We start from the raw sequence: 27,713 nt of genomic DNA on the forward strand, positions 1-27,713 counted from the left end.
TTGATTACTCGCTTCCCTGCCGACATTAGATGATGTCTCTCTTTCTCTCCCTTTCAAGTCTCAGTCTTGGCTTTTGTGGTGAATCAAATGTCTTCTCCACTTGTCATCAGTCTGAAATCACTCCGCAGACCAGTCAAGAGATGGATGAGCCGCCCAGACCAGAAAAGACCCGCTACTATGAAAAAGGATTCAAGGATTCGAATTGGATGCCTCGTTTCCATTGTCACGGATCCGTAATGGTATTGGTAGCGGCGTAGCTAAGCTACAGCACCTGCGACACGACGCGGCACAACACGAGTAACAAGGCGATAAACATGAATAGAGCACAAGCACGAGCCTGTCTGGGGCTGGAGAAAAGAGAGACATGACATCCCATCGTAAGAGGGTGAATACAGATGCATGGATGTGGATGTGAATAGCGCACTGTTTTAGACACGGTATATCCGGTTTCCGCAGTTGACAAATCAACTGAATCAGCGGGGGTTTTGGTGATTCAAATGTCTTTGACTGACAGCTCCCGTTCAGCCCGTCGCCCGTCTTTCTGGGCTTCTTTTTTTCCTCTTCAGTTCAGGAGAAGCCAATCCCCTCTAAGCACCACTCGCACTCAAGCAGCCAACGTCATTGCGTATCCACCAAGTCCCGAGCCCCCGAACCCGGACCCGACCCCGTTGATCCAGAGACACACCCAAAAGTAGCAGCAAAACCACCCAAGTACCAGGCGAGTACCTGAAGTACCTGCTAATTAACCAGCCAGCGTCAAGCTCTGCCAGGCCTTTTATGGGCCTTGAGTCTCCATCTCTTGGGGGGCTTGTCCCGGCGCAGGGAAGACCCGTCCTAGATCTGACACGCAGCCACAGACTAAAATACTGTGTGCCCTGCGTATTCCCTCCCTTAGTATCTAGCGGAAAAGGGCTTTTGCCTGACTTTTTTCTCTCTTAGTTGACGCTTGCTGCCGTCTCTTCCACTCCAGTCTGAAGTCAAGTTCTCCGTTGAGCTCTCCTCAGTTGCAGTTTCTTTTCTTTCTTCTTTCTTTTGTTGCTGGCAGTCCCCTGACAATAAAGAATTGCCCATCCGCCGGTCCCCTTTTACACACCTTTTTTTTTTTTTTTTTAACCAGGTTTCTTACTTACCAGCTTACTTACTGCCTTGCCTGACCAAGCTTGCATAGCTTAGCTCACCTTGCTTGCCCTGCCTTGCATTGCCTTGTTCTCTTTGAACTGTCACTCGTTTTGCCACAAGTACCCTCTGCTGCCATTCTTAGCATAGGTACTCTACCTTTCCTGTTCATCTGCTTTGCTGCATATGTAACGCTGGCGTCTAGACGATCTGGTCACCTCTTGCATTTACTTGCTAGGACGAACGAATTGCCCTGCCCGTCATGACGTCGAGCAGGTCCTTCCGGGCTTCTATAATGCCCTCTATGCTGCGGTCAAACACAGATCCTGATTCTTCATCTTCTACTCGCAAGAGCGTAAAAAAGTCAAACACTTCCGATCTCGCTCACCTGCGTGGTTCAAACATTGGGTCGTCAAAGTCCACCACAAACTTGCCTCACATGGGCTCCAACTCGCAGCAAGACCAAGACGCTGTACAACACAACCGTCCACGTTCCGCCGAGCAAAAGACTATTCGTAAACGCAACGACTCTACTCAAAAAGTGTCCTTGCCCAAATCCCAGTCGACGACAAACCTTTCTCCTACCAAGGGTTCAACTCGCTGGAGAAATCGACTTTCATCTTTTCTTCCATCGCTCGTTCTGCCATCTGAGCCTACGCCAAAATCTGTACCAACACCTCCGGTACCTGCGGCGCCCTCCGCTTCCGCTTCCGCTGTTACAGCCGCTGTTTCTCCTGCACCCACCAAATCTTCTTCTCCCACGGATACCTCGACCACCACTAACACCGCTGCAACCCCTCCTACAACCGTTGACGATAGCGCCTCGTCTACTACTCCCAGCATCATCGACCCCACCGTCCGGATGACGAGCGATTACCACGACGCCCTCACCCACCAGGCACATGGCCAATACCAACCAGGCCATGCTGGTTCCCCGCCTAGTCCGGACTCGATCCCAACCCGCGGCAGCGACAGCCTCGATGGCTCATTAAACCCTCAGCCTCAGATCATGGCGCCGATTCCTCCATCCCCAGAGGTCCAGAGAGCCACCATGAGCCCCCAGGAACCCAACATGCCACCTCCTCCGATTCCTACTTCTCCTTCAGATAATGTCAGCAGTGGTGGTGGAAAGTTGCGAAAGGAAAACCCCGCCGCTCGATCACGAAGTGGCTCTCTCCAGCACACATCCAGCAACTCCAATGGTGACTCCATCCAGGCTCTCAAGACTCGACAAACTTCTCCAGTTCCTGATCGTGGTCGCCGCTCATCTTCAGTCCAGTCTCCTAACAGCCGCAATAACAACACCAAGAGCCGCGTAGTTTCCACACCCCTCGCCATCAGACCAGGTTCATCAAAGGGTGATGCGAGCCAGAGCCCAACGCGGGGTCGTCTCCGAAGAAGTTGGTTGCCTGGTGGAAGATCGCGATCAAACTCGATGGACGTCTCCAACACAAATACCTCAACCGCGTGGGTACTGTCCGACGATACACAAGCTGAGTACAATGCTTCGTTTCTCAAGAACGGAGAAAAGGTAAGTGACGTTGCTCTACCGTCAAACCCTGGTTTCAGAGTTAATATTTGCGCTCGATTAGGTTCCGGAACTATGGAACGAAAGCGGAGCTGTGCTTGTCTACCTTTACCCCAAGGGCAGTGGCTTCGGGCCGTCGTTCAAGGTTCAAGAATTCACAATCAGTTCGTCCTGGGTTTTCAATGAACTTATTCAGCGAGAGCGAGAGATGCCTATGGGTAGGGACCGAACTAGGAGTTTCAGCGGCCGCGACAGCCTGACGGCCGAAGATGCGAACCGATTCATCTCCCCACCAAACTCGCCTCCTGCTCCGGATGATGGATATGATGACTGCCTCCACCTGTATCTTCCCAATGGAACTCCCGGCCAAGAAACACCACCCGACATGGATCGCTTGATTGCTATCCGCAACCTGTTCGCCTTCTTGACCGGACAGCCTCTCGTTGCGACCAAGGCTCGCCCTACCAACTTCCATGCTTTCCTAGAGATTTCAAAGCTTTTGGAAGAGTATGGCTTCACAAGTTATGATGGAACCACTTTTGGAGACGCTGTTGATCTTAGTTTCGGGTTTTACATGGACCAGCATGCTCTTGCAGACTGCCGGAACAGCCGGGAGAAGACTCTCGAGGCATTGATTCTGGGCGAGCGCATGCGATCAGCCGATCTCTACAATGAAGCATTTGCCCATGCTGCGGGCAAGCTTCCAGCTATCCAAGATCTGAAGCTTCCTCTCTGGAACCAGGTTTCGGAAAAGACACGCACGAACTTGGAACGTGCCAGTACCGATCTGAACAACCGCCAGCATAACGCCAATATGCACCTGGAGCAATTCGAATTCCCTGCACTTTTCTCAGGTATTGCAAACTCAACTTCCATGTCAGAGCTTAGAAGCGTCCGCTTCAAGGTGTGGAAGCAGTCATTCACCAAGATGCGTAATTTCGCTCTGAGCTACTACAAGACAGCATTCGGCAACTGGCCACCCAAAGCCAGCAGCAAGAAGAACCCATTCTCCGAGAGCGGCCTCAACAGACTTGTCCTCAAGGTTTTGTATTCTGACATGTGTGCTCTTTATGACTTGCTCGTCGACCGCACCAACCGAACTTCGAGAATCATGGATGCTGTTCCTGAACTTTCTAACGATCCCGATAAGATGATCATGTCTGCACTGCGAAACATCATGTCCGAATTCGATCGCTCGAAGCCGCCTGTTCTTCCTCCCATTCCTTACGATTGTCCGCAATTGCCTACTGCGACATCTATCCTGGAAACTTACGATACGCTGTCGCCAAAGAAACAGGCAAAATTCGACAAGAGCATCAAGGAACATGAACTCATGCTCATGTTAAATAAGGCTTACAATTATGATACTAATGCCACCAAGGTTCCTTTCTTGGACAAGTTTAAGGAGTTTGAGCTTCGTGAGGCTCGAGGCAAGACGCCTCAAGATTTTGCTGACCAGCGCATTGGTTACTGGCTGTTCCTTTACGTTGTCATCCAGTCACTTCCTGTCTTGGTTGTGGATGCTCCAGGCATGCAGTTCACTGAAGGTGTTGAGTACTTCCTCTGTGAGCCTCCTCTAGGTAACCCTCCTTGGGTTCCGGATCAGCAAGTCAAGAAGATGTGGTATGAGGTGGCCGGCACAGGTGGCTTGGTCGAGCTCTCTCAAGATGCTGTTCTTTTCAGCGTGGAAGCCACTTACCACCGAAGTCACTGCTGGCTTGCTGCTACCCAGTGGGAGAGCGGCGCTTCAGGACTTCAAGCCCAGGCACCAACGGAACCTTCGCTGTCACCTTTGCAGCCCCCGCGGTCCATGTTCCTTGATGAGGACTTTATGCCCACACCACCACCATCTTTCGGCAACGGTTACAACACTCCTCCATCCCCTATTGGCAGCCCTTCGGGCTCTCTTCGCCCTCGAACTCACTCGCCAGGCGGAAGCCGAGCCAATCAAGCTTGGCGATCCAGTATCGCCCTGGGATTGGAGCCTGTACCTCTCCAGCCCCCAAGCCCATTCGGAGAACGTAGTAGTTCTCTTGGTGGACGTCCTCCCAGTCTTATGATGGGTTCGCGGAACTCATCTGTGGGTAACCTGGCAGCCTTTGGCCACCAGGGCTTCCCTCAAACAGAGTCACCTCCTCCCGAGCAGACTGGCGCAACCTTCGACGATATCTTGCGCAGCGATGCCATGAAGAAAGAAAAGAAGAAGAGCCGCTTTTTCTAATTACTGTCGGTTTCCTTGGTCAGAACTTGCCCAGCGTCATTCGAAGGGCTCTGGAGCTCAATCCTTGTACAGCTAGCTGCCGGGTTCCCTGTATGCGTGCACGACTTTCCGCCGGCTTTGGCGTGCTTTTATCCAATCACAGCGACCTTAATATGGCAACGACCTCCTCAGCCGAAGGTTCATTGCAAGTACCTTTTGACTACTTTGCGGGCTGTTACTATTTCTCCTTTTCCTTTCCTTGACTTTCTCATCTACTTCATCATATACGCAACATCACATACTTTTTGGAAAGGAGGTCGGGCAGAACAAGAACCTAGCCCTTTTACTATTTAACGACATTTAGCATGAGAAGAACAAAATCAAAAATCTACACAGATATGTAGTCGGGACGGGATCATAACTATCTAGTTTTAACCTAGACATGGTTGATAGAAACGATGTCTTTAATTGGCCGGAAGAAAAAAATGTTTAATTGTTTACTTTTTGCATATGAGGCTTTGGCGTACAGCAAATTTATCGATATTGCAAGATAGAGCACAACGGCGTTTATTCGGTGGCATTGGTAGGTTTAATTACTTGAGCTAAATACATGGGTTCATTCCACATACGTTTCGTTTATTTTATTATTATTAGTATTATTATTATTTGGTTGAGCCAAGATGGAGGTGCCGATACTACATATTTGCACGCATAGTATGTCTTTGAAGTATGTGAATTTTGCACAATGGCTGAATGTCATTTGGCATTCTCTTTTTTTATTCATATGTTTTTGATATGTGCCTATATTATGAGCCCAGTCTTGTTTACCAATCTAAGCGAGAACGCCATGTAATGATATCCCTGAACCTTGGGACTTTCCAGATATATATCGTGCCATGCCGTTCCAGTTCCATATACGTGCCGGCCGTAAATCGTAACCATACTATTTATCTCCCCAAGAATTTTGGTATATTTTCAGGTGAGAACCCTCAGAGAGTGACTTTGGTCCACCGACCTCTCTCTGTATGCCACCATCTTTCTTTCTCCTTCTTATCCGCCACGATGCCATCACGCATATTCCAGCGTCCAGTGCATCCTTCCCTCCCACCGATGAGACTCTCACCAGCATCGCTATCTAAATCTCTCACATCAATAAGACCGCCTTTTTCGTCTGTAGTACCCCGGTCAGGAAGAAGGTGGTACTTGATAGGGCTTCCAGCCGTACCAATGAATCCAGCCATGGAGAAAGTCTCAGTGATAGTTCCGTCCTCATCTACTACATTGACGGTGAATTTTGGCCGGGAACGTGCTGCTTCAAGACGGGTTTGGGCGGCAAGCCGTGCGGTATGAAGGCTTGTGTAAGGGCGGCGTGTGTCGCCAAATGGAGATATCGGGGTCCGTGGAGAAGCGAGAGGTGAGTTGTTGGATTTGAACAGGCGTGTGGGAGACATAGGGCTTGCCGAGCTCGGAGGAAATGCAAAAGGTGATGAGCTCTCTGGTTGCTCAGAGGTTCGGAATCGATCAGAAGGAAGATCAATTCTCTCGACGGGGTAGCACAGATCCTGAAAGATGCCGTCTGGGTCGTTAAGTGCTCGAAGTGTCTTCAAAGCTGGAAATCCTCCTGCAGAGATACTGCGAGCGAGAATATCATCCGCTGCATTGACACAGGTAGCATGGCTGGTGATATCCCAGTGGAGACACTGCACACTGTTGTTTGCAAGATATGGCATCATCCAGAGTGCGAAGCTATCGTTTTCCGGCATGATGGGTGGGAAAGTCTGAACCAGAGAAAAGTTGAGCAAGTTTCTCAAATTAGACAAGATGCGCGCTAGAGCAGCGAGAGACGTGAGAGGTGTGTGTCGAAGAGTAAGCTTACGCAGAGGAAGGCTGGAGGACTGCGTTGCGAATGATGATAGCCCGCTCGAGGTTATACCGCTGATGTGAGACAACGTCAAGGAGTGTAGAGGCGGCAAAGCGAGGAGAGTTGAGTCGTCGAAGCTATTGGGCGGTAGGTTACAGAGATGAAGATGTTTGAGGTTCGGAAGACGCTTGAGTGTTGATGTGAGAAGGTTCTCGGGCGTGACGGTAGCTCCTGGGAGACAATGCACAGTAAAGGTTTCCAGGCGAGACCAATTATCATGATATGCCAAAAAGGCAGCTTCCTGGAAAGGCTTGAGTTCTCCAGGCATTACCAAACCAAGCTGCTGAGTACTCGATTGGATTCTCTGTTGTCTCTGATGGGGTGAAGCTTGTACAAGCCAGTTCATTTCTCTTAACATAGGTCTTGTTGATAACGCATGGAAGATCTTCTTGAAGGAGTGGTCGTACGGAACCGACAAACCAGTGAGACTCTCGAGATTGGGACACGCCATGACGAGCGTCGCAATAAGATCCTCATACTCGGCAGTTCCGGAGCCTTTGGCGACAATTTCAGGGGCCGGAACTTTAAGTGCGCGGACGATTCCGGCGATGTGAGGATTAGAGCGGAGTATGCGCCGAAGCATGAGGACACGAACGCCCTGTGTCATCTTGAATTTCTTCTTGAGAGTTGCTGAGTCTGGACCCACGAGTTGGATATTTTGGTATCTGAAACCAGTTAGCTTCTCCTCATGTGTGATTGGAAGAGATGTGCCTACAGTGCTATCTGAGCGGGCCTGTACCACTTGCGGCAAGCCACTGCGATGTTACAAGCATCTCGCATCCAACAAGTTGCACAGCTCCCGCTTTTATCCTCCAGGTGAATGTCTCTTAATTGCTCCAGTATATTTGAGAGGATCTCTGAGGGCAATCTGGCAAAGAGCTCATTCGGTTGAAGGGGAGCTCGTGAAGAAGCCAGTTTCTTGATGGGCATTGGCCGTTGATACATATACTCAGGTCGCCATTGAGATGTCGATTCGTTCGTTTCCATACTCGTTCTACTTCCCCAAGAAGGGGTCCGTCTTGCTGAGATCATGCTTTCTCGAGATTGAAAGGACGATGCAGTCGTAACTGAGTTGTTGGAAAGTTTTCGAGGACGGTTAAGGGCGGCATTTGGCCTCGCACTTGTAGGATCGGCCAGGGGAGTTTCGAGAACAGCATATGTAGGTCGAGGATACGCTGTTGGAGCAAAGTTGTCTTGTTTGCTCTTTGGAGACTCAGTGTTTGCAAGGAAAGCGTTGATAGCGTTTTCTTGAACTGAAGACAGATCTTTTGGTGAGCCAAAAGACGGCGGGTGAACTGGCCGGACAGTAATCGTAGGGTCCTTCATAGTTGCAGGAGTGTCAAGCTTGAGCTGGTTCTTGTGCTGCTTGTCATTGGGCTTTGTTACTGGCGGTGATCCAGCATATGCGGAAGCTCTCTTGGATCTCAGTTTGTTTGAACCAGGACGGCTATACCAGGAATTAAGTTATTAGTATTAGAAAAACATGTGTTCGAAAGCAACGACCAACAACCTCCGCGAGTCAACGGAAACCGCAAGTATATCATTCAAAATGGGTGCTAAGGAAGCGAAAAAAGTCCTAGAATCACACCACTTCCCCATGGTACACGCAAATGCCTAGACTAGGCATAATTGGCCTCTTAGGATAAAGATCTGACGTAGGCAGAAAGATGTTTTCGGCTGTGCCTTTGCGGTAGACAGGGAGCTTGAAGCGCCACGCAGGGGAAAATGTGGACATGTAATTTAAAAAAACACATCGAGATGTGAGAGCCTCGTTGGAGCTGAATGCGCTAGAGCGGGAGTCGCATGCGGCCAACACCAAGACCAAGACACTAGGACGCCGGGTTTAGGGGTTGGACGAGATGAGGCGTTCTTGTTCTTTTCTCCAGATGTCTTCCATGGGCTTGACTTTGGAACTTTCCAAGGGGTGAAGAGAGGGAGAAGAATAGAAAAGAAGGGGTTATAAAACAGACAATGCATTATGTTGTTGCGTGGTGTGGTATAGGAATGGGATGTTGAGTATAGCTGACTGTAAAACAGGTGACGAATAATAATAAAAGAAACTCTTTTACTCACACAAGGTCAATCGATTGGCGGTTCTTCTTCGTCTTCCCACTCCCTGCCAATGGATCCTCATCAATCATAGTAACCGCCCAGACATGTCTCCTAAACTCTTCTGCCCTCTTGTCCTCAATGGCAGACATTGAGCTTCGACCATGGTGAAAGAAGCGCTTGAACTCTTGTCCGTGGTGGTTATGTTGAACCTCGAACATGGTCGCTAATGTGGAGTTTCGAGATGATCGACGGAGGCTATTTATTGTGACAGGGTGTTATTTTTTTTTTTTTGTCTATCGATATTCGTTTATGTTGCACCAGATTGTCGTGATAATGTTCCGATGTTGACTGCCGGGCCAATAGAGTCGAGAATATCGTAACCGAAGAAATAATATGAATGTTGAAGTATAGGACAAGGAAGAAGCGGCTCAGGGGGACATGAGGACTTAAAAGGCAGACGATAAGTTTGATCAGGGAGGGAGGCTTGTCCTATAATCATGCCATTCATTGGATGCTATCCAATGCAAAATACACGGTCAAGTCAAACGCCTCTGCATCGTTTGGCGAAAGGGTATCTCAGACATGCAGCCCCCTTCGTCAGCAGAGTCGATATACTTTTTGGTTGACCAGGCGAGAAGTACAGCATTGATTACTTAGTAGCAAGAAGACCCAAGACTTTGGTAAACTCCCGAAACGGGCTTGCGTCAACCTTAAGTAACTTATGGATTGTGCACAGTCGCTCAAGTAACGCACGCAGCTCCCGATCGATCTCGCAAAACAAAATCCATTCAGGCAAAGCCACAGGGAAAACCCAAGATTCAGGTTTGAGGGTGCGGAGCCAATAGAGATCCGTAGCTTGGGTGGTCGAGAACGAGAACCCTGCTTTGTCCCCTGCTTGCTTGTGTTTTGGATTTGCTGGGGTTGTACTGTAAATCTTGAAGACGTAAACCTGGGGTTTGACCAGGAGAGAACTGTATAACAGTAAACATTTGAGGAAGATATAAATGCTTTCAGAGCTTAGATATTAATATGATGATATTCCAGTGCTTAAATCATCTATAGGGAGGAATACTTGAGCAGTATGTCGCCTCTTCGGAGTACTTGGAGACCCAACCGCCAGTTCAAAAATAGCATCGCGTCAGGAACACAGCTCATCCCTGTTTTTTCTGCTTGTAACACCCAATTTTCTACGGATATGCCTTGCAGAACCTCCATACCAATACCAAGCAAAGCACAGCCAACGCAGCGGGGGGGTTCTCATGACCTCAACATCAACTCAATCCTTCAACAACTTGGACAGTTCTTTTCCGAATCCTTAGGTTGGCTGCAGAGTAATTCAGTGGCTGGCAATACGTACCAAGTACTTTTCGGGACTGGATCCCGGGACAATAACCGTTCGATCCGTTCGACATGTGCATATTGACAGGACCTCAATACTCAATAACTACGTATTTGTGCAACAAGGGACCCCCTAGGCTACTCGCCTCCGATCAGAGCAGGGAACGTTTTCCATTATGGAAAAGAAAAACACACAGACATTTCAATAGCATAAAATCTCGGAGATTTGTACGGGTACCCACGCTATATCGACTAGCCATCCCTCCACACAAATTGCGCATTTCACAATTATCGCCAAGTCTTGAAAGCTTCGGTTAAAACTACGGTGATGCGAATCCTCCTGACGGTTCACCGTACTGCGTACCCATATGTACAGTACATGCGTGCATCTTGCGTGTGTTGGCATTTGCTGTGGGGGGGGACTCGTCATGAGAACCGACATATCCGCAGGTATGTAGCTCTCGTTATGGTTGAGAGATTGGGATACAACTGGACAGTCATGGCATCATTCTTATTCATCTAGTGGTTTGTGCTCCCTCTGAACAATGAGTTATCGAACCCTTGACTTACCATTCTATACCGCTTCTTCTCAATTGCTGAGCCTCAATACAGTACCTAGGTATACAGGGATACCTTGCCATGAAGTAACCGCTGCTAACATAAGGGTCATTCTGTTCTCAACATCAAAGATGTCATTTTCCCATCAGTCTTTCGCTGCATCGCTTACAGAAGCTAATAAACAGCCCCATCATCTATCCAAGTTTTAAGGCTCTTGGTAACCAGGAACACCAAGCTAGGTTCATTTTTGTTGCTGATTTTCCAGGTGGCTGGTCTCAAACTTGCAGGTACATTTGATCGGTGGCTCTGTGCGATACTCCATACACCTTAGCTTCTTCCCTTAGCTCCTCTTAATTAGCAACCGAACTCTTCTTCCATGACGCCAAACTCCAAACTCTTCTACGTGCATCAGCATCTTTCAGCTGGCACCTGCAATGTTTACCAACTTCTGACTTGGTTCTGAAACTTAGCTTCCCACTCGCCACACCTCAGTGCGGGGATGTGGCCGTGCGTGGCGCAGTACTGCACATCCAGTAAGTAGGTGGGATGCTTCTTCACCCTTCACCCGAACCGCACTCTCTTCGATGGCCGCGCGGCGAGATCGCTTGTGTTGGATGACGAGTCTATGTGTTGACTCTGATCTCGAACAACTGTGGTTGCATCAAACTGTGTTGTTCGTTTCTTCTCATTCGCCATCTCGAGAGGCCTCAGCACTCTCCCCTCAGACCTTGGAGTCTCGTCCAGTACCAAGCCTTCATCAGGGTGTATAGTCCTCCCAAATCCTCGTCTGAACACGTATTGCGGTGTATCCAGAGGTGACATCTGGTCCTCTTTACTGAACTCGCCTCCCGGCAATGGCGTGATCCGGGCATTCTTGACCCATTCGTAAATTGGGCCATCATCTAGAATGGATTGAACTCGGCGGTGTTCAGCCTGCGTCATGTGTTCTTTCCGTTCTAAGATAACCTCGTCTATACTATTTTTCAGTACTAGAGTCTCGACAAAGACTGGTTTTCGCTGGCTGATCCTTCGCGCACGGCCAATTGCCTGCGCTTCAACTTGAGGGTTTAGGACTGGGCTGATAAAGTAGATCCGTGACGCAACTCTCATATCTAGGCCAAAAGCTGCCTGTGAGATGTCCATAAGGAGAACTCTTCGTCCTTGTTAGCCCATGGCATCAAGAGCGGTTCAGAAACTCACCTGAAATCATCATTGTGATTGAAAGTGTTGACGTATTGTGATCTTCTCTGAACGGTCAGTCCTTTGGCATAGATTAGATGCTGTACTTGGAGCTGTTTGAAGTTAGTATTGGGTTTGATAATAGGCATATCCTTCCTTACAACTTCCAGCACACCAGCTAGATACCATGCGATATTGTCATTTTCATAGAAGATAAGTATCTTCTCATTTTCCTGATACCTGAGAACGCTATCAATCAGGTATGAAAGTTTGGCTGATACCGTGGATGTGATCTGAACTGTTTCCAACGGCCCAAGTGCACCATCAGCGGTAGCTTCGACTTCCGCTTTCACATCACTAATGCCATGAGCATTAGTGATTCGGTGTTTGTCATCTCCCAGTTTCGTATTACCGGCCAGGGTTTGGGAGCTGTTTGTTGTCTCATCTGATGTGAGCATGCGCATTCTTGAATCGACACCTTCTTGAATCAATCGGCCATTCAATAGAGAATTCAGCTCCTCGGGTTTTGATGCTGATTTATAGATGAGTTTCTGGAGTGTCACCAACATGGTTGACGAGCTGCATATGTGGTCCCCAGCTTCTTGGTCGAGTGACCAAGATGCGCTGACATTGTGCGGTAAACCGTGGACGCTGAGCGGCATCTCGTGAAACGTATTGCTAAGAGCCTTGACCTTATTGGCGGAAACAACATGCCCAAACTCAATCGCTTGCTCAAGGAGTTCTCGATCTTGGTCACTGGTGGGTACTTTTTTCTCGGCAAGGAAATCTTCAGCGGTCTCGACAGCTTTTTCAATATCTTGCTGAGAATAGAACGATCCTCCAAAGAAGCTCGCCTGCTTCAAGTTGTGGACAATCTGAAGAAGAGCCTTTCGCTGTTTGTTGTGAAAAAAGTAATCCATATCGGTTCGCTGGGATTGGACTGAGTTGAAGATGATCATCATGGAGAAGATGTTGAGCGACATCTGGTCCTGGTACGAACCTTCCAATACAACGAGCTTCTCGTTGACAGGTGGGAAGAGACTATTGACCTCTGCGATCTGATGCCTGATGATGAGAGAGTTGAGAGTTGCTCTTAAGCAGTCCCAGCGGCCTCCACTATTCTTTTTGTGTTTCGGAAGTAGCAAGTAAGTAGCCCAGTCCGCCATAGTGTCACCAACGTCCAGCGTTGTGTTCGCCCATGGCCGTGCTCTCAGATAGAGCGCTGCCATAGTACCAATCCTTTCCAGATCCCTTCTCTCCATTTCCAGAATAGAGTTTCTGGATGTGTTGCAAGTCGCCACTGAACCACCCTCTTCAGGTTGTGCTACAGATTGAGGTGTTTTTTTTTGCATGTCGACTCCATACAAGCCTTGAGATGGAGTTCCTGTCACAATCCATCGCGCAGAGAAATGCAAAGCATCCAGAACGAGAAGCATGTTGCTCTTGCTACTCATCCTCGAATGCCCAAGCTTGTGTCCTTCATCGACAATGCATCGCTTGAAATGGACCTTGGACAGTGGAGATTGTTCAAGTCCACCCTCTTGTCGAAGTAGGTTTTCCAACCTTGTCTGAGTGAAGAGGATGAGATCGAATTTCGATAAGTCTTCTGGTTTCGGTAGTGGCTGATCTCGCGTCACAACGAGAACCTCCAGGCCATCGGTATGCTTGCTGATCTCCTGCTTCCACTGCACCAATAAGTTAGGGGGCACAACCACAATACTCCCATTACTAAGGTAGAGCCGCTTCTTTTTTGACTGAATTCCGGTACAGAATCTCGTAGTTCGTCGCTGTTCAGATGACTGGATAAAGTAGTACCCTGGGTTTCTTTCTAGTGCTGCAATGCATCTCTCATACTCGTCCCCTAACTTTATTTTGTAAAGGTCGAAATAGGGACGCCAGGGGACTGCATTCCTTGTGGCACAAGACGCAGCCATTTCAGCCAAAGGAGCCAGACGCTTCCTGATTGGGGCTTTCTCAGCACAAACATATTCGGGCGGTTGAGTGGGCAGTCCTTTTGTTGCAAGAATGAGCGCGAGACAGATGATAGTCTTTCCAGCGCCCATCTCTTCAGCAAGGATGCCGCCAGAGACCCCATCATAGTGTCGTGGCTCCCTGAGCACTGTACCAGCCACAGTATCAATGTACCATGATCCTCCTTCTTGGTCTTTGACGTGAAGTAGACGCGGGTCAAGCACTTGCTCGGGTTGAACCTCTTTTTGTAGCATCATGGCCGATGACCTTCGCTGATACGGATACAGCTCCGACTTCAGTCCTGGAACTTGGCCATCCAAAATATCGCACATGGCAGACTTTGAGTAAGTTTCCTCGATGCTGCTGACTCTAGGCGTAGGTGATGGGATTTTGTTGAAAAGTTGCAACAGAGACATGCCTTCGTTTAGATGTTCGTTCTGGACAATAGCTTCGTGGAGGAGTGGCTTATCCAACCATATTGCGTTTGGATTTCCAGCCCAGGCTTCCTGTGAGTAGTTCAATTGTCCAAGGACAGCGTTTCTTGCCTTCAATAGAGACTGGTTGGAGCGGTCCACCATGCTACGGAGGACATCATCGGGCAGAAGATAGACCCTAAGAAGGCCATTATCGGAATCTTTGTTCTGAATGCTGAATTGAAGTTTTGCCCAGGATGCCCGGAAAAGTTTGATACATGATCGGAGTGTCCCTATACGAGTCAAAGCAATTTCCAGGTTATCTGGGAGGAAGGGTTCGTCATCTTCTGAGTCTGTTTCGCCGGTTTCTTTTGATAACGAGCCGAAGGTTCTCCATTCCCGAAGTTCATCTAAGAACCATTCCGAATCTAGTTTGATTTCCGTTCTCTTGATCGGTATACACCCAGTGGGTATGAAAGCTGTTATTTTTGGTGGCATCGTGATCTGAGTAAGGCTGCTACGAGGCATGAGCAGACGCTAGTTCAAGAAGGGCGAACATTAATTCTCATCACAAAGTGAAGTCCGCAGTGGCAAGCCCATGTACTCATTAGGGTTTATCGAAAATCTGATATGAGATCTCACTTGGTTTTGGCCCATGCGAGGGGGATGTTTGGTCAGAGGAAGAGAAAACAGGTGGCTGCCTACAGGGTGGGCGAAACCTACAGTATGGACAGCTTCATCGCACAGTGTTTTCGGCCATTTTACGGTAGCTCTTACAGTTTTACACACTGTAAAAGAATATACACCAACGTCTGGCAACGGGGCTCGATGATATCTGCCAATCTACCTAATACCTAAATGACGGATGGGTTTTAAGAACTTTATTCTAATGAAACCATGAGATTTGATATTCAAAGTCAAGATATATTGATTATCTATCATCAAGACGCAGGTTCCCATCTCTCAAGCAGTCCCACTTGCCACTCCTTGAAAGTCCTTTCTTGAACGGGTAGTAATTCACTGCTCCATAACAAGCAATTATCTGCTGCTTTGATAGCCTCCTCGGGCAGACTTATCTCCTGGACATCTGAGGTCATGGACGTGATAAGCTTCTCACTCTCTACTGGATCGATATGCTTGTAGAGTATCTTTATCGCCGTCTTGCGGTCAGCGGTAGAGGACGCTGTATATACGACATTGGGGTTCAACACCCAGAGATGAAGGTTCTTATGAGAAACTGCTTCGGATTTTGCAATCTCAGAAGTATGCGGCGTGATAATAGACTTGGATGACCCCGACCTCGAAATCGTAGCCAGCAGAGTTGCTGCAAGACACTCGGAACTGCTTGGGCTAGGATCTGCGGTCTTGGTTTGGCAAGTGATTTTACATTTGAACAGTGTGACAGACAATGCCGCGATATTGTACAAGCCTACTTCTGTCGTGCATTCCCGGCAAAATATGTGTAAACACTTCTTGCTCTCGTCGTCATTGAGCGCCAACGAAGATAGATCGAACCCAGCATCCGGTGTTGAGGAAGAATACTGTAGTGTGTAAGTAAACTGCCAATGATCAAAAACTTCATGCAACTTCTTGAGCAATATGCCTCTCGGTAATCTCTAAACACCCATATCTATGGGAGGTTAGATGAAAAAGAGAGGCCGCGTCTTCAGATTACCTTAGGATCCCGTTCTGTGAAGAAGGTTTCCAGAAAGCTGGCTGCCCATCGGGGTGGGGACGACAAGTGCATTCATATTGGGGAGTTGTATCGATGGCCAGATCACTGAAAGGTTTGGGATACCGACATGGACATCTTCTTTCTCCCCGTAGATTGATTGCTTGAGGTTTGGCCAAGCGTAGTCAAGGACAAATCAGTGCTGCAGGATTGATACTTACTTGCAGGCCTCGGCAGTCGGACTCCGAGAATAGGAATGATGTCAGGTCGACAAAGCCAACTCCCTGTTGGGCGGATATAGCATGATTGGCACCGTAGCCTTTGGTGGCCAAAGACTCAGGATCCTGGTGGTCATGGTCATGAGGTTTATGGCAATGCCAAAATTCCATCATTTCCGCCCAGTTCTCACTCGGCAAGTCTTTCCATGTATTGATGATACTTTGCGCGACGAACTCGCTTCCACAGCTGCGGCAGGCTACCGATGATCCAGTTGTGATATCGACTGATGTCCATGGCAACGCTTGGCTTTCTAAAGAGAAACGAGAGGGCCTCGCTTCTGTTGGTGAGACTGGAAGCCTCCATGATAGACTTGAACAACCAATCTGGGCTACGGGTAATGAGCCTATGGCAGATGTTTGTGCCGGCAAAGTGACGTGCTCTGTGTGGCCGTGGTGTGTTACGCTGAGTTGCCGGCCATCCGGTGAGATTTCTGCTTTTGTTGAAGAATCGACTGATGTTAATAGCGATGCAGTAACAGAAATTTGTCTGATATTCGACAGAAGTTCTGCATATATCGTGGAAGTTTGAGAAGTCATCCTCAAGAAATCTTGTTGAAGTGAGTGGCTTGCTTGGTTTAAAGATTCTGGAACGAGACGCGCAACTTGAAGATTGATAATTGTGTGGCCCGTGCACGCGTCATTGGGGAACCTCTGTGTTACAGTGTCACCCCTGCCCCCAAAGAAAAGGTTTGCCCCGCTATGATTTATTAGTGCCCGCTGGAAGCCCCAACGGAAGATTGATTTCATTGTTCGATTCAACGTCATGAGCCTTTGACAATCTCTCATCATAATAACCTGAAATCAGTCAACATCTCCTGATATTGCGGTCCTACAATGTCCGGGATTCTTGCTCAAGTTCCTGTGGTTAATAAACTACTGGGACTTGATGGTAACCGCCAAGCCATCAACATCCCCTCGGTTGAGATTCATCACATTGAGACAGACCCGAGCAAACGGGCAAGATGTCTGAAGCACCTCTTAAAAGCAAATCATGCTAACTACTCAATCGTCTACAACAACCTTCAATACGATAATCACAATGCTCATATCCTCAGCTCAGCATACCTCTTGGGAGCAAGTGTTCCTCAACTAAATGACATCTACGACAGTGAAATCCGCGAGCTGGAGGCATGGGTACCGTCGCCCGCTGAGATCGGAGACGATGACTGGCAAGAGCTTCGGGGCGATGCGAGGTACCAGCGGGCTTTTGTGGACTTCTTTGAAGACAAGCTCGTTATGCGATTCCATTATGACTGGCACCAAGAAATGGAGCATTACCTGTTCACTGGCGATGAGCCTCTCATCAATGGTCTGATCGGCGGTCGTATGTCTACAATTCCACATGAATAAAACATGCCGTTGCTAACACTCACAGTCGGACACCCGTTGATCCATCTAGGCTATGCCTTTGAGATGGATTGTAAGGAACTTGCCATGGAAGCCCTTGGACTTGCTTGTGTTCAGCATGACTTTCTCCATAAGTACCTCGACAACAAGTCGTACACCAGAAAGGCGCCTTTCACCTCGGCCTCCCCAATGGATCTTCTCACCAAACTATCGAAGGACGATCGATTTGATGACGTCAGATCCGGCCGGTATGACCTGGAAGAGCTCTTCAGCAAGTATGAGGATATCATCCTGGAGTACTGGAACGCATGGGAAATCACGGATCCTGTGAAGCAGTTCGAACTGTCCCAAGAAGCTGCAGCTGCTTTGCTAGTTGCCACAGTCAAGCCAGGCACCCATGCATTCAACTTCATGCTCGTGCATATACTAACAACCAGTCATGCCGTCCGAGTTCTTCTTCCTTTCATTCCCGAGAAATATCATATTCCTCTTGTCCGGCAATGGTGGCTTCTGGCCTTGGGCATCTTTATCGTGAAACGCCGGCCACTCCCAGATCCGGATAACGTGGACAGCGACACCAAACAACGAGGCTGGAATTACGTTGAGGACAAGGCAGTGAACTCTGACTGGGCTACAGATGCTCATTACGTCAAAGGTAAGGCCATTTCTCCAGTTGCTACATCCCCGTCCACTAACCCTGTGAAAGCAATCCGGGTGTTGAAGGAGGCTTCAAAGACATGGGGCGACGTTCACGATCGATACCTTCTGGCAGCCCTGACTTTCGTCGACAACTTCAAGGGGTGGACATACTGAGATGGGAAGCGTGTAGTATAAGGATATGAATTGCCTGGAATGGGAATCTGGGAAAACGATGCAACAGCGCACCCTGGATACGGATCAGTTATATACTTTCTTGTAAAATCACCTTCAGATTGATAGCATTGCGAAATGACCACTACGGTGCAATGCGAAAACGAGCTTATGGAACTGTCCCATCAAGAACATGCTGTGGCTAGTGATTCGTCTGTTAAAACAAATCCTCGATTTGGAAGTCTATTTAAGCAGGGGGTTAAATGTACTGTAACGTGCTTCCGTGGGCCATACACTGTACTGCGGGTCTCAATTCACGATAACGCTCCATCAAAGCTATCAGATAGTCAACAGCATCATCACCATCTCCCCACGGCATGCGAAAATCTCCAACACGCACCCCCCAACTCGATCGCGTACCCATTCAGAACGTTATGCTGTTGCTGCAAATGCACAATCAGGATCATCATGAGTCAAGTGGTTGAGCCAAGAGCTCAGTCTCCGGAGGCCTCAGGGCCCAATGAAGAGGGTTAGCCCACTCGTTGACAAATCGGGAATATAGACAGTTCATGCTCCTCTACGAAAAGCCGCGTCACTACAGCTTCACCGAGCCCGACAAAACCTAAGATCGTTGACAACAAGCCAACCAAGAATGGTTCACTTCGGCTACCTCGTCGAGCGCAAGCGAAGAGCAATAGCACGAGTCCAAGCGCGAAGCGTACCAAGGATGTTGGCAAAGCAGCAGATACGGGAAAGACAGCTGATTTGAAGACGCTCTTTTCGAACCAGGCACAAAGGGCTGCGCGGTCGAGTGCTGGAGATAGGCGATCCGTTCCTCATGAAGATATCATCAGTGATCCTATCTCAGAGGATGATGAGATTTCGGAACATAAGGCAAGCTCTGCAAGCTTAGTTGGGCAGCACGCTAAGAAGAGATTGCGAAACGACTCGCAATCGTCGTTGTCTAGTGCACCCAGCGCCAGCCAAAAGTTCATCAAACCACCTAAGCCAGTACCTATAGCTAGGCCAAATGACGACGCACGCCCTTGGTCAGAACGATTTGGACCTCGAAATCTGGAGGAATTAGCAGTTCACAAGAAAAAAGTCTCCGATGTGAGGCGGTGGTTGGAGGATGTGATAGCTGGGCGCATGCGCCAGCGTCTGCTTATTCTCAAAGGCACTGCTGGGTCCGGAAAGACAACGACTATGCGACTTCTGGCAAACGACATGGGTAGTGAGCTTCTTGAATGGCGAAATCCTGCAGGAAGCTCTGGACTGGGTTTCGTTTCAGCATCTGCGCAATTTCAAGAGTTTCTTGGGCGTGGTGGTAAATTTGGAGCATTAGAGACCGATACTTCAGTGTCATCGACCCAGAACAGCTCTCAGACCACCCGAAAGGATGATTCGAAACGAGTTATCCTCATCGAGGAGTTTCCTAACACATTTTCAAGATCTTCAACGGCGTTAACATCGTTTCGGAACACCGTTTTACAGTACCTTGCTAATAGTACACCCTCTTTATCCATGTTTGCGAAGCCCTCGCAGCATGAGCCCATAACGCCAGTGGTCATGATCATTTCAGAAACTCATCTGACTACAACTTCTGCATCGGCGGACAGTTTTACTGCCCATCGACTTTTGGGGCCGGAAATCTTGCAACATCCAGGGGTTGGTATGATTGAGTTCAATGCCATCGCCCCGTCGTTACTCCTGAAGGCACTCGAGCTCGTTGTTCAGAAAGAGGCCAGAAAATCTGGTCGCAGGAAAACACCAGGCCCTCAAGTTCTAAAACGCCTTGGTGAAATTGGAGACATCAGAAACGCCGTGTCATCTCTCGAGTTCCTGTGTCTGAAAGGTGACCAGCAAGGAGATTGGGGCAACAAAGTCGTGCTCACAAAGCAGACCAAGGGCGCGAAAGATGCTATCAAGCTCACACAAGGCGAAGAGGAGAGTCTGGAACAAGTATCTCAACGTGAAGCGAGTCTAGGTATTTTCCATGCTGTTGGAAAGGTTGTCTACAACAAACGAGACGAACTTCCTCCACGAGGAGGTGACAATGTCGAGAATCTTCCAAGCTTCCTTTCGCATTTCTCGAGACCGAAACGCTCACAAGTGTCTGTTGACACGCTCATCGATGAGACGGGCACAGATACACATACTTTTGTTTCGGCATTACATGAAAACTACGTTCTATCCTGTGAGAGCACAGATCCTATGGACTTGTCAACACCAATGGACTACGTTAATGACTGTATCGAGTATCTGTCACAAGCAGATCTCCTCTCACCATCAAGAGATATCTTCTTCGGCAGGGGTAGAGGTGGCTTTTCAGGCCCAGACTCTGGCAGCCATGTGCTACGACAGGACGAAATAACTTTCCAGGTAGCTGTCAGGGGCATGTTATTCTCACTTCCTAACCCTGTTAAGCGCAAATCATCAACCATGTCCAAGGGCAGCGACGCCTTCAAGATGTTCTACCCAACGAGTCTGAAACTCTGGCGAGCCAAGGAAGAGTTAGAAGGGTTTGTGGATATGTGGTCTACAAAACTACTTAAAGGCGATGACGGAGCAACGAAAAATCTCACCGATGGAGCCACAGCGTTTCGTCGTCCTCAGCAATCCTCTAGCGAGACTTCCTGGATGCAGCGTAAGCAACTAAATCGTCAAGCTATGGTAAAGCAGCAGCAGCAGCAGCAAGGAGACGATCCTGATAGTCCACCGCTTCTCTCACTTGGCAGCGCAGCCCGGCGCGAGATGCTCCTTGAGCGTCTCCCATATATGGCGCACATAGCTCGTGCTCGAAAGACACCAAGCTTCCGTTTGCGCGAACTTGAGAAGGTGGTTGCATTTAAAGGCATTAATGCTGCCGATGAAGAGTCTGACGCAGATGACGACATGCAGCCGGGAGAAGCTTGGGCAACAGATAAGCCATCAGAGGAAATGAGTCCCCGGAAGAGAAGTGCGGGTATAAAGGAAGGAAATGTGTCGGGGCTTCTCGCTCAGAAATTGGTGCTGAGTGATGATGATATTGAGGATTAAGGGCATAAATGGTTAATACGGAATGGGTGCATGGAAGCAATGCGATTTGAGGTTCATCTGGTTTTTATTTGCGCTTGGTGTCAAGATCATGACAACAATGAAACGGAGCAAAGGGGATAGATAATTTGGGCTGGGTTCACGGTCTCGCGTAAACCGACTTTTGAGCGAGAGGGGAGAAATGGACAGGGACGGAAAGCTTTTACAAATGGTTTAAATCATCATCACGTTGAAGTGAGCGTCTGGGCGCGGCGTTAAGTCTATCATATATACAATATCGCAATCGTACAGATCACAATCTCTGGGAATCCTTCTTTTCCAGGCCAAAACTTTCAGCCCTTTTTTACTTTTCCAATTCCATTTCCATATCAAATTGCAAAAAAAAAACTTTGGATGAGGTATCACTTAGTGGTGGAACAGACGAATGTTCTGCTCAACAAAGGTAATGCCCAGCTTCTCAGCGGTATCGAATACGGCGGCATCATTTTGGCTACCGCCAGGAGCGGCAACATACTTGGCCCCTGACTGAGCAACGCGGAAGACGTTGTCAATGAAGGGGAACTATCATGCATGTTAGTAAAATTCAATTGGGTAATGGATATACTACTTACGAAAGCGTCGCTGGAAACGCAAACATCCTTAAGCTGCTTCATCCAAGCCTCACGTTCCTCAGGGGTGAAGGCAGCTGGGACCTCCTCGAAGACACCCTCAAAAGCTTCGCGCTCAGGACCGTCCTTAGGGAGCTGGCCACTGACGAGCAGGTCGATGGCGTTGCTCTTGTCAGGTCGCTTGGTACCCTTCTTCCACTTGATGCCGAGAACACGCTCATGGAAGCGCATCCACCAGTTGTCGGCCTTATCACCGGCAAGTCGAGTGCAATGAATTCGGGACTGTTGGCCAGCACCGAGACCAACAACCTGGCCATTGTATGCGTAGCACACCGAGTTGCTTTGGGTGTACTTAAGAGTAATGGTGGCAATGGTCAGATCGCGAGCGGCGCTCTCTGGGAGAGAAGCAGTGTCCTTCGGAGTGATGATTGTGCTGAAGTGCTTGGGGGTGATCTCGACATCGTTGCGGTGCTGCTGGAGGTTGATGCCGTAGACGGTGCGGGTCTCGGTAGCAGGAGGGTTGTATTCGGGGTCGATTTGAAGAACAAGGTATCGGCCACCCTTCTTCTTCTTGAGGATCTCAAGAGCGGCATCCTCGTAGCCAGGAGCAATAACACCATCGGAGACCTCCTTGGAGATGATACGCGCAGTAGGAACGTCAACAACATCGCTGAGAGCGATCATATCGCCAAAGCTGCTCATGCGATCGGCTCCCCGGGCACGAGCATAGGCCTGAGCGAGGCTAGACTCATCAATACCCTCGATGTCATGGACAAAGTAGACCTTCTTCTCGTCCTCGGTAAGGGGCAGGCCGATGGCAGCACCAGCGGGAGAGACGTGCTTGAAGCTGGCAGCAGCAGGCTTGCCAAGAGCCTTCTTGAGTTCCTTGACCAGAGGCCAGGCGTTAAGGGAGTCGAGGAGGTTGATATAGCCGGGTGAGCCGCACAGAACCTTGAAGGGCAGGTTGCCCTCGGAAACATAGGCGGCTGCAGGCTTCTGGTGAGGGTTGGCGCCATATCGAAGGGCGCTGTACTGTTCGCCGTTGCCGGCGTACTCCTTGCGGAAGAACTGGGAGATAGCAGCATCGTAGTCGGCAGTATGCTCAAAAGCCTTGAGGGCATAGCGGTTACGGCTGGCCTCAGTGATCTCGCCCTTCTCGAGCTCCTTGAGGAAGCCAGCGTAGTCGTTAGGGTCGCTGAGGATAGTGACGCGCTTGTGGTTCTTGGCGGCAGCACGGATAAGAGTAACACCACCAATGTCAATCTCCTCAACGGCCTCAGGGATGCTGACGTTGATCTTGGCGACGGTATCCTTGAAGGGGTAGAGGTTGCAGATGACATAATCGACCTTGTTGATGTTCTGCTCGGCGAGGTCCTTCTCGTCGGAGGCGAGATCACGGGCCAGGATGCCTGCATGGACGGCAGGGTGAAGCGTCTTGACGCGACCGGCAAGCATCTCGGGGGCCTTGGTGATGGCAGAGACGTCCCTGCAGAAGTCATTTAGCTCTAGTATCAAGCAATTGAGCGCTTGTATTGACTCACTCGACAGGGAATCCCGACTCTCGGATCATCTTGGAGGTGCCTCCAGAAGCGAGAATTCGAACATTCTGTTGGACAAGGCCCTTAGCCAGGTCCAGAAGACCGGTCTTGTCGTAGACTGAGACGATGGCGATCTTCTGCTGGGAGGACATCTTGGAAGCTAGAAAAGAGAACCTTTTGGGAGAGAAAACGGGGAGAAGACGAAAGACAGAAGGGGACGACGAAGAAGAAAAATAAGAAAAGATGTAAGTGGGAAGAGGGCGTCTCATTCAGGTTTGGATTGGGCTCTCGGGCGAGTAAGGAAAGGCCAAAAGGAAAAAAGTTTGGCGGGGTAGTAGCGATTGCGGAAGAGCAATGGAGGGGGCGGGGCAGTCGCAGAAAAAACAGCAACAAGCGTGGGCCGTGTTGCTGTGAATTGCTACAATTATAAATATTTTGCAGGGGAATCAGCCTTAAATACTTGGTCAAAGCTTGAGATATGACGAACAAATGCGGAGGTTGAAGGTCGTCCGTAGTGGAATTATTTGGAGGGATGCGAGCTCTTTTATCAGTAATGACAATAGCTATAAATTGAGTTTAAGCCTAGGAAGCCTGAAAAGATTGGAGCTTAAGCTTTTTACCATGATGTCGTGGGAAAACTCCGTCATCGCACGAGCGGCAAAAAGGAACTTGGCTCACTTGATAGATAGGAACAATAACCAATATATAAAAAAGAAGAACTGATGAGACTGGGACTCGAACCCAGGAGGATTGCTCCACCAGGAAATTGGTGTTAAGGTTAACCTTAACCTGGCGCCATAACCAACTCGGCCATCTCACCGATGCTATATTATTTAAAGACTTCTTATTTAGATGACCGCCTATATACTTCTTTTCAATTTCTATCCATGTAAGAAACCACTTATTTAATTAATTTATTATTAAATTTTAAATTTAAATTATAAGTTATTTACTTTATATAATATACCTTTAATAAAGATTTTATAATAAGCCTTTTTATTACTTATATATAAATAAGGGCTTTCTTTTTATATTTAGAATCTCTTTACTAATAAGTGCTATACCTAGTCGCTGAATTAATTATTTTAGTAGTTATATGATGTGTTGCCGCTGGCTTCTAATTTGTTTACAAATTACATATCTATAGTAAAGTTTATAAAGCGGAATTAACCATTCAGCGAATCTCTGACAATAATTCCAAAGCCCAAATAAACGCGGAGCTATTCAGGTATATTGTGATAGAATTGAATGAGCCATCCAGGAGTTTACAAACACATAAAAAGCACACACGCTTGAACCCTCTCGCAGAACCTCCATTGCTGCAGCCTGCTTACACCAACCGACCTACCTACGCAATCACCTTTCATACCACCCCGCCTCGCTATCACTCACCCACCATTTACACAACCACTAAAACACAAGACATTGTCACCATGCCTCGCAAGACGCTTCGTATACTATGCTTTGGAGACTCCCTAACCTCGGGATATTTCTGCCATGGCATGGACTCACATCCATACGCTCTCAAGCTGGAAGACCGGCTCACCGGGACGTTTCCCGAAGTGGACTTTGAGATCGTGCTGAATGCTGTGCCAGGCGATGTTGCTTCTTTCAAGCGCTTCAAAGATAGAATGGATGCTGCTTGTATGTGAATCCCATTATATGGTGTTCATTCAAGTCTTCTGTGGCGTTAACCGGTTAACAAGGAGGTATAGGGGAGGATAAATCTTACGACTGGACAATTATCCTCGGCGGTACGAAGTGAGTTATACAAACCCCTTCTGCCAGATACAAATATGCTGATATGCGCCTATAGCGATATAGCGTACGGTGTCCCGCCTGAAAATATCTTTTCCGCCCTTAAGGATATATACGATGTCCCTCTGAGCCGAGAATCCAAGGTCCTCGCTCTAACGGTCCCTGAGTGCCAGTCAAAAGGCAAGAGAGGCACGTCGTCAAGAAACGAGCTCAACCAGAGCATCCTCAAGAACAAGGACACGGGATAGTAAGTTTAACGACGTTACAAAAGTTTTTACATGGTTTTTTAAACTATTAAATGGCTGTCTATGCTGTCAGTTGATGCTGACTTTTGACAGTTACGCCTTTGACCTTCATTCCAAGATACCCTACCATTCGCTCTCAGAACGGGATCGCGAAAGGTACTGGGATGACGGTCTCCATCTTCGAGACGAGGGCTACGACTGGATGGGTAATCACATCGCCGACGCCCTCATAGACATCCTCTGGAGCGAAGGCACATTTGAAGAGCCCCCCAACTCCAAACCCTCAGAAGTCTTGGCACTGGAGGATGAACTCCAGTTCGATGAAGAGGATGGCAACCCTCGGAATATCAATGAAGGATACGTGGTGGTCCGCAAGAAAGACTTGGACTAAAGCTTTTGGCTTATTAAAATTGCCAGTCTAGAACCAAAGGGATTCATATGCTATGCATTGGACATAAACAGCCCTTGGTCATCCCAACCCCTAAACGCCATATCCACTACAAGGTTCTAATCCGTCCCTTTCTCATACAACAAGGGTTGCGGCAACAAATTCCTATTAAATAGAGTCAGTACGAGATTAACCAAAGCCATGATCAATAACTGGAGCACTTACGGGAAACTCCTTTTGCAGCGCGTTGGTGACATTCTCCACCTCCTCAGCCAAACTCTCAACGTTAGCATCCCAATTTCGCATTTCCTTGCCAACAATAATTTCTGCTCGCCCACTCCCCTTCTCTCCCGATGCCTCGCCACCCTCAAAGTACACAATGCCATCAATCTGATCCATGCGTCCTACTAAACGGCCCTGCTCAATCATGCGTGCAGTGGTCTCTTCAGCCTTATCAGCATCCAGGCCCAATAGTGTTCCCAGGGCCTCGAATCTAATATTGCTGTAAAGCCTGGATGCGCCGAGAAGATTGTGCTCGACGACAGCCTTGGCAAGTACCGTGGAGCCATCTGATGTAGTTGCCAGCTGATGTGGCTGGAGCCCCTCTGCAAACTTGTCAACCTCCTCAGGTGACAACAGCCGGTCAAGGAACATCTTTTCCAGGATACCAAATTCCTCAAGTTGCGATGAACGTTCATCTTTGTAGAGGCGACTCAATGTCCGGTTTCTCATGGGACCAGCGGGCGCCAGAACAGCACATTTCACCGCCATGCTGAGCGTATGTAGGCGTTCCTCCTCGTCGATCGCAGGCGAGAAGCTGATCTCGTGATATCGTTGAGATGCGGATAAAAAGTCGCGCTGAGCGTCCAGAATACGGGCCTGTGAGAGCTTGAAGTGCAAGTTTAGTTCTTGATCAGATACGGTATGCATGATGTTCTTGAGCTTGTTGATATACATCTCGGCGGCCGTAGAGTCGTCGACTTCGAGGTAGTTTCGAACAATGCGAATCCATGTGCGAGCTTTCTCCTCATCGGTGATCTTGCGCTGAGAACTATCAAGGGGAATATCGGCCAGAGTCTTTGCAGCATCAAGGAAGTCACCGTTGCTTTCGTGGGCCGTTGCAATGAGCTCACGGATAGTGGCGATAGCATCAACGAAGGAAGAAGATGATGGCTGAGCCGCGATGGTGTTTAGCGTACGATTCCCGACCTCGATCCACATATCCTCGTTCTTTAGTTCTCGGAGTGTCGCAATAAAAGACGCGAGGACGGTTCGCGTAGCCACGACGCCGAGCGCCTGGTTAAAGAAGGAGTCGATGATAGCATTTAGGTCGTCGGTAGCGGTGGACGGGGATGAAATGTTCTTAATTTCGGAGAGCAGTTGCTCGTAGAGAGGTCCCTTCTCTCCAGAATAAGACTCGGCGTTCGAGATCGCCTCCGCGACTTTGGAATTTGGTGCCATGGTCGTCGGTTGGTAGGAATCTGTTAGACTCAAAGATGATGGACTGAGGTGGAGGTATAGCTGCCTGGGGGTAAAGTTGAGGCTCACAGGCGCCAGTGTGGAGGGCAAGCAGGGGTCAGCTCTAGCGGGGTAGGTTGCCGGATTAGCGCGATCTGGCTGAGGCAGCTATTAAAGCTGGACTTTTAATAAGTACTCATACCGTCCATCTTGATGACAAAAGTTGTAATTGACAAGACGCTTAACTCATAAGTAAGCTTACAAGACGTGCTAATCAAACCTGCTTAAGAATACCGGGG

At 48.6% G+C, this 27,713-nt stretch overlaps 9 protein-coding genes and 1 non-coding gene across 13 annotated transcripts; 4 read left to right on the forward strand and 6 right to left on the reverse strand.

The window, feature by feature from the left end:
* Window positions 1-518: 518 nt before the first annotated feature.
* Window positions 519-5,615, forward strand: FOXG_00415 (uncharacterized protein). Its single transcript, XM_018376740.1, has 2 exons — window positions 519-2,647; window positions 2,709-5,615. Exons 1-2 carry the CDS (start codon window positions 1,379-1,381, stop codon window positions 4,863-4,865), a joined length of 3,426 nt encoding a protein of 1,141 aa, XP_018232356.1. The 5' UTR covers window positions 519-1,378; the 3' UTR covers window positions 4,866-5,615.
* Window positions 5,573-9,727, reverse strand: FOXG_00416 (uncharacterized protein). 2 transcript variants are annotated; one of them, XM_018376741.1, is made up of 3 exons: window positions 8,839-9,727; window positions 7,481-8,212; window positions 5,573-7,430 (listed from the first exon to the last, which is right to left on the reverse strand). In XM_018376741.1, exons 1-3 carry the CDS (start codon window positions 9,033-9,035, stop codon window positions 5,834-5,836), a joined length of 2,526 nt encoding a protein of 841 aa, XP_018232357.1. In that variant the 5' UTR covers window positions 9,036-9,727; the 3' UTR covers window positions 5,573-5,833. The 2 variants fall into 2 exon arrangements, with proteins under 2 accessions (XP_018232357.1, XP_018232358.1); XM_018376742.1 differs by having other exon boundaries at window positions 7,481-9,727.
* A 926-nt stretch (window positions 9,728-10,653) lies between these two features.
* FOXG_00417 (uncharacterized protein) lies at window positions 10,654-14,940 on the reverse strand. 3 transcript variants are annotated; one of them, XM_018376744.1, is made up of 3 exons: window positions 12,054-14,940; window positions 11,914-12,005; window positions 10,654-11,866 (listed from the first exon to the last, which is right to left on the reverse strand). In XM_018376744.1, the coding sequence occupies exons 1-3, from the start codon at window positions 14,802-14,804 to the stop codon at window positions 11,275-11,277; spliced, it is 3,435 nt and encodes a 1,144-aa protein (XP_018232360.1). In that variant the 5' UTR covers window positions 14,805-14,940; the 3' UTR covers window positions 10,654-11,274. The 3 variants fall into 3 exon arrangements, with proteins under 3 accessions (XP_018232360.1, XP_018232361.1, XP_018232359.1); XM_018376745.1 differs by having other exon boundaries at window positions 10,654-12,005; XM_018376743.1 differs by having other exon boundaries at window positions 10,668-11,866; window positions 11,914-14,938.
* A 147-nt stretch (window positions 14,941-15,087) lies between these two features.
* On the reverse strand, window positions 15,088-16,827 carry FOXG_00418 (uncharacterized protein). Its single transcript, XM_018376746.1, has 2 exons — window positions 16,170-16,827; window positions 15,088-15,817 (listed from the first exon to the last, which is right to left on the reverse strand). Exons 1-2 carry the CDS (start codon window positions 16,761-16,763, stop codon window positions 15,218-15,220), a joined length of 1,194 nt encoding a protein of 397 aa, XP_018232362.1. The 5' UTR covers window positions 16,764-16,827; the 3' UTR covers window positions 15,088-15,217.
* Window positions 16,828-16,941: 114 nt separating this feature from the next.
* On the forward strand, window positions 16,942-18,737 carry FOXG_00419 (uncharacterized protein). Its single transcript, XM_018376747.1, has 3 exons — window positions 16,942-17,550; window positions 17,602-18,228; window positions 18,280-18,737. Exons 1-3 carry the CDS (start codon window positions 17,061-17,063, stop codon window positions 18,384-18,386), a joined length of 1,224 nt encoding a protein of 407 aa, XP_018232363.1. The 5' UTR covers window positions 16,942-17,060; the 3' UTR covers window positions 18,387-18,737.
* Window positions 18,738-18,851: 114 nt separating this feature from the next.
* On the forward strand, window positions 18,852-21,786 carry FOXG_00420 (cell cycle checkpoint protein; the record flags this gene model as incomplete). The annotated part of the gene is made up of 2 exons (XM_018376748.1): window positions 18,852-18,912; window positions 18,946-21,786. 2 exons carry the CDS (start codon window positions 18,852-18,854, stop codon window positions 21,420-21,422), a joined length of 2,538 nt encoding a protein of 845 aa, XP_018232364.1. The 3' UTR covers window positions 21,423-21,786.
* On the reverse strand, window positions 18,952-24,217 carry FOXG_00421 (bifunctional purine biosynthesis protein ADE17). Its single transcript, XM_018376749.1, has 3 exons — window positions 23,569-24,217; window positions 22,031-23,513; window positions 18,952-21,980 (listed from the first exon to the last, which is right to left on the reverse strand). The coding sequence occupies exons 1-3, from the start codon at window positions 23,832-23,834 to the stop codon at window positions 21,825-21,827; spliced, it is 1,905 nt and encodes a 634-aa protein (XP_018232365.1). The 5' UTR covers window positions 23,835-24,217; the 3' UTR covers window positions 18,952-21,824.
* A 68-nt stretch (window positions 24,218-24,285) lies between these two features.
* FOXG_17874 lies at window positions 24,286-24,385 on the reverse strand. Its single transcript has one exon. It is a non-coding gene; the product is annotated as a tRNA-Leu (tRNA).
* Window positions 24,386-24,712: 327 nt separating this feature from the next.
* On the forward strand, window positions 24,713-26,289 carry FOXG_00422 (uncharacterized protein). Its single transcript, XM_018376750.1, has 4 exons — window positions 24,713-25,209; window positions 25,281-25,326; window positions 25,382-25,570; window positions 25,662-26,289. Exons 1-4 carry the CDS (start codon window positions 24,999-25,001, stop codon window positions 25,957-25,959), a joined length of 744 nt encoding a protein of 247 aa, XP_018232366.1. The 5' UTR covers window positions 24,713-24,998; the 3' UTR covers window positions 25,960-26,289.
* Window positions 25,561-27,584, reverse strand: FOXG_00423 (uncharacterized protein). The gene is made up of 2 exons (XM_018376751.1): window positions 26,182-27,584; window positions 25,561-26,121 (listed from the first exon to the last, which is right to left on the reverse strand). The coding sequence occupies exons 1-2, from the start codon at window positions 27,415-27,417 to the stop codon at window positions 26,092-26,094; spliced, it is 1,266 nt and encodes a 421-aa protein (XP_018232367.1). The 5' UTR covers window positions 27,418-27,584; the 3' UTR covers window positions 25,561-26,091.
* Between the last annotated feature and the right edge of the window lie 129 nt (window positions 27,585-27,713).

The sequence above is a fragment of the Fusarium oxysporum genome, chromosome 1 (genome assembly GCF_000149955.1).
Source record: "Fusarium oxysporum f. sp. lycopersici 4287 chromosome 1, whole genome shotgun sequence".
Taxonomy (NCBI): Eukaryota; Fungi; Ascomycota; class Sordariomycetes; order Hypocreales; family Nectriaceae; genus Fusarium; species Fusarium oxysporum.